The sequence below is a fragment of the Lolium rigidum genome, chromosome 7, assembly GCF_022539505.1.
Source record: "Lolium rigidum isolate FL_2022 chromosome 7, APGP_CSIRO_Lrig_0.1, whole genome shotgun sequence".
NCBI classification, from domain to species: Eukaryota; Viridiplantae; Streptophyta; class Magnoliopsida; order Poales; family Poaceae; genus Lolium; species Lolium rigidum.
Window position 1 is genome coordinate 328,713,276 of NC_061514.1, and position 2,850 is coordinate 328,716,125.

Sequence of the window (2,850 nt, forward strand, 5' to 3'; positions counted from 1 at the left end):
CTATTTTGGTGTCAAAAGCGGAGATAATTCTTTATCATCCGATTAGTAAAACGAGAGTAATGCATTCACTAATATATATTTTCTCCTGGTATTGTTGTCAAAGGCAGAGATAATTGTTTGTCATCAGATTCCTTATGAGATTAGTAAAACGAGTAATATGCAGTAGGCGGGTAAGTGGTGTCTGTTGTACACCAGGTCTTTATGGTTCCCACGTGCAAAACATCGTTTTCCTCCCTCTTTTCATACCAATATTTTTTTGCTATCTCAACCTGTATTTGCTGACAAACACTGAACCTTCTATTGTCCCTTTTTTGCAGAGAAGTAAGGGAGGAGCAGGCACGCGATGGGAGGCCGCAGGAAATCCAAGAGATTAATTTCTGTCAATGAGGAGGTAATTGTCCATATCTTCTGTCACGTTTAATACATTATCAATGTCACACTCTATGCATTAATTTTGAAATAATCATTTGAACAATTTTAATACCAGGTGTCTAACTTTTACTTTTCCTTTTGTTTGCAGAAAATGAATCACAGCGTTGAAACAAACATTGTTGATGATTTTGATAACCGTCCTTTAAAAAAACCAAAATGTTCTGAATCAACCGTTCCGGATGAGCCATTGCCATCACCTCCATCACCAACCAACTCAACATTATCTCCAGTTTCTGAATTGTACAATGAAGAATCAGTTTTAGAAGATTCTGAGAGAACATTTTCAACAGAGCAACCAGATGAACCTAAACCAACCAACTCAGCATTATCTCCAGTTTCTCAATTGAACAATGAAGAAACAATTTTAGAATATGGTGAGAATAAAACATTTTCAGCAGAGCAACCAGACAAACCTTCAGCAGAGCAACCAGATGAACCTAAAACAACCAACTCAGCATTATCTCCAGTTTCTCAATTGAACAATGAAGAAACAATTTTAGAAGATGGTGAGAATAAAACATTTTCAGCAGAGCAACCAGACAAACCTAAACATATAATAAATAACGTGATATACGAGTATATCCCACAAGGTAATTTTCTTTTATTCACTTATTATGTATGTGTATTTATTCAACATATATTTGATTTATCTTTATTTATTTGCAGACTACACAATTACCCGAGATGATGAATGTGCTCATGATGTTATACTATTCTCTTCGGAAGAAGAAATATTGGTGAAGATAGAAGACGTATCTGTCAAACAACGCTATTTGGTGTGCCTCCTAGATAAAGACAAATGGCTAGACGATGAAGTAAGTACCCCTTTCTAACAATGAAATAGTTTCTGATTATTAATACCCATCAGTAATGTATTTTTTAATATTTATTTATAGGTAATCAGCGCATACATATGTTGTCTAAAGGAGCAAGCGCACGCGCAAAATCAGAATGATGATACCGTATTTTTTGAGAATCCCTTTGTTACCAGACTTTTGAAACGGGATGGTGAAATTGGAATACTTGGGCCTACCTCAGTGACAAATATTGTCAAAAACTATCTCAACCATGACATGGTAACATACATATCAATAATTTTCAAGTTCTATATTTAGCAAGTTATTAATTCCTAATTTTACATGTCTACAAGTAACTTTTTGTGCTCATTATTATAGATACATCTTCCAATAAATATCAAGGTCTCGCATTGGTATTTAGCTTCCATCAATTTTGAGAAATCCGAGATACAAGTACTCGACTCATTGTGTTGGGAACACAACTGAGATGACCTCACTCTTACGGTAAGCTACTATAAAATTTATAATCCTTTCTGTAAAATGTTGTATTGATAACTAATCATTTTACAGCTGCAAGGACTACAATATCGTTTGGACATTATTAATACTCAAGAAAATTTGAGTAAATGGAAAAACATTGATGTTACTAAATGGACAATTACAGAACAGCTAAAAAGGCCTATCCAGAAAGACAGGTATAGAGATCATATGTTTTATAACATAATAAACATATAAAAAATGTTGAGATTCATGTGGAGTACTCTTTTTTTAAATTATGCAGTTCATCTTGTGGTCTATTTATGCTTAAATTCATGGAATATTGGACCGGACATGCATTGTCCCATCTAATTACACAGGTAATTAACTGCTTTGTTTCATAAACATATATGGTTGGTGCCATTTTATCGGTCATATATGCTAATATTTGTTGGTGATGTGCAGGAAATTATCACTTCTTTCAGATATAAGTTAGCTGCCATACTCTTGTGTTGGAAAAACAACACAGCGCCACCGACTACAATGTTTGAAGAAATTGTTGACAGTGAAGGACATCCGGATGATGTTATAATGTCGGACAAACCTTTTGATCAAAATCAACCAAATGACAATAACTCTTTATCTGCTGAAAACAAATACCAATCGTTGATGTCTGTTGTTTCTAACCTGAACATTCATGAGTTAATAGGTGGACTTTGTAACTACATCAAATCCATCAATTCTGCAGAAGCTTTAGAGTAAGCCATCTGTTTACATATAATGTATTTTATGCATTAAATGCATTATCTTATTTTTTATTTATGATAATGATTTACAGCAAAGTTTGGGTACAAAACTGTGATCCATATCCCATTAGCTTGACTCTCAAGAATCTGAAAGATATGCTGAATGATGAGTTGCCCATGGACCAAGATTGTTTCAATTTGGTTGTATGGAAGATTATGTTTGACGACATCCAAACGGTGAAAAAAAAGGAAAGGCTTGATATCAAAGCATTATCTTGACACACAGTTCTGGGTATTATATTCTTAAAATTCAATATATATTTTTCTGTCCACAAATTTACTAATTATTTTATATCCTCTCTAAACACTTATTTTATTATATCCTAGAGGATTACTGA

The 2,850-nt window shown here is 33.6% G+C and overlaps 1 protein-coding gene and 1 long non-coding RNA gene across 2 annotated transcripts; both read left to right on the forward strand.

Moving 5' to 3' along the window:
• Positions 1-316: 316 nt before the first annotated feature.
• Positions 317-1,715, forward strand: LOC124673399. Its single transcript, XM_047209485.1, has 5 exons — positions 317-391; positions 521-1,022; positions 1,099-1,247; positions 1,329-1,508; positions 1,608-1,715. The coding sequence occupies exons 1-5, from the start codon at positions 344-346 to the stop codon at positions 1,713-1,715; spliced, it is 987 nt and encodes a 328-aa protein (XP_047065441.1). The 5' UTR covers positions 317-343.
• A 106-nt stretch (positions 1,716-1,821) lies between these two features.
• On the forward strand, positions 1,822-2,363 carry LOC124670756. Its single transcript, XR_006992647.1, has 3 exons — positions 1,822-1,924; positions 2,011-2,086; positions 2,172-2,363. It is a non-coding gene; the product is annotated as an uncharacterized LOC124670756 (long non-coding RNA).
• The last annotated feature ends 487 nt before the right edge of the window (positions 2,364-2,850 follow it).

Bases quoted from the DNA above. Each gene is read 5' to 3' on its own strand.
- LOC124673399 (XM_047209485.1), top strand. From the start codon at position 344: ATGGGAGGCCGCAGGAAATCCAAGAGATTAATTTCTGTCAATGAGGAG. The intron at 1,023-1,098 runs GTAATTTTCTTT...ATTTATTTGCAG, and splicing joins ATACGAGTATATCCCACAAG to ACTACACAATTACCCGAGAT. The intron at 1,248-1,328 runs GTAAGTACCCCT...ATTTATTTATAG, and splicing joins ACAAATGGCTAGACGATGAA to GTAATCAGCGCATACATATG.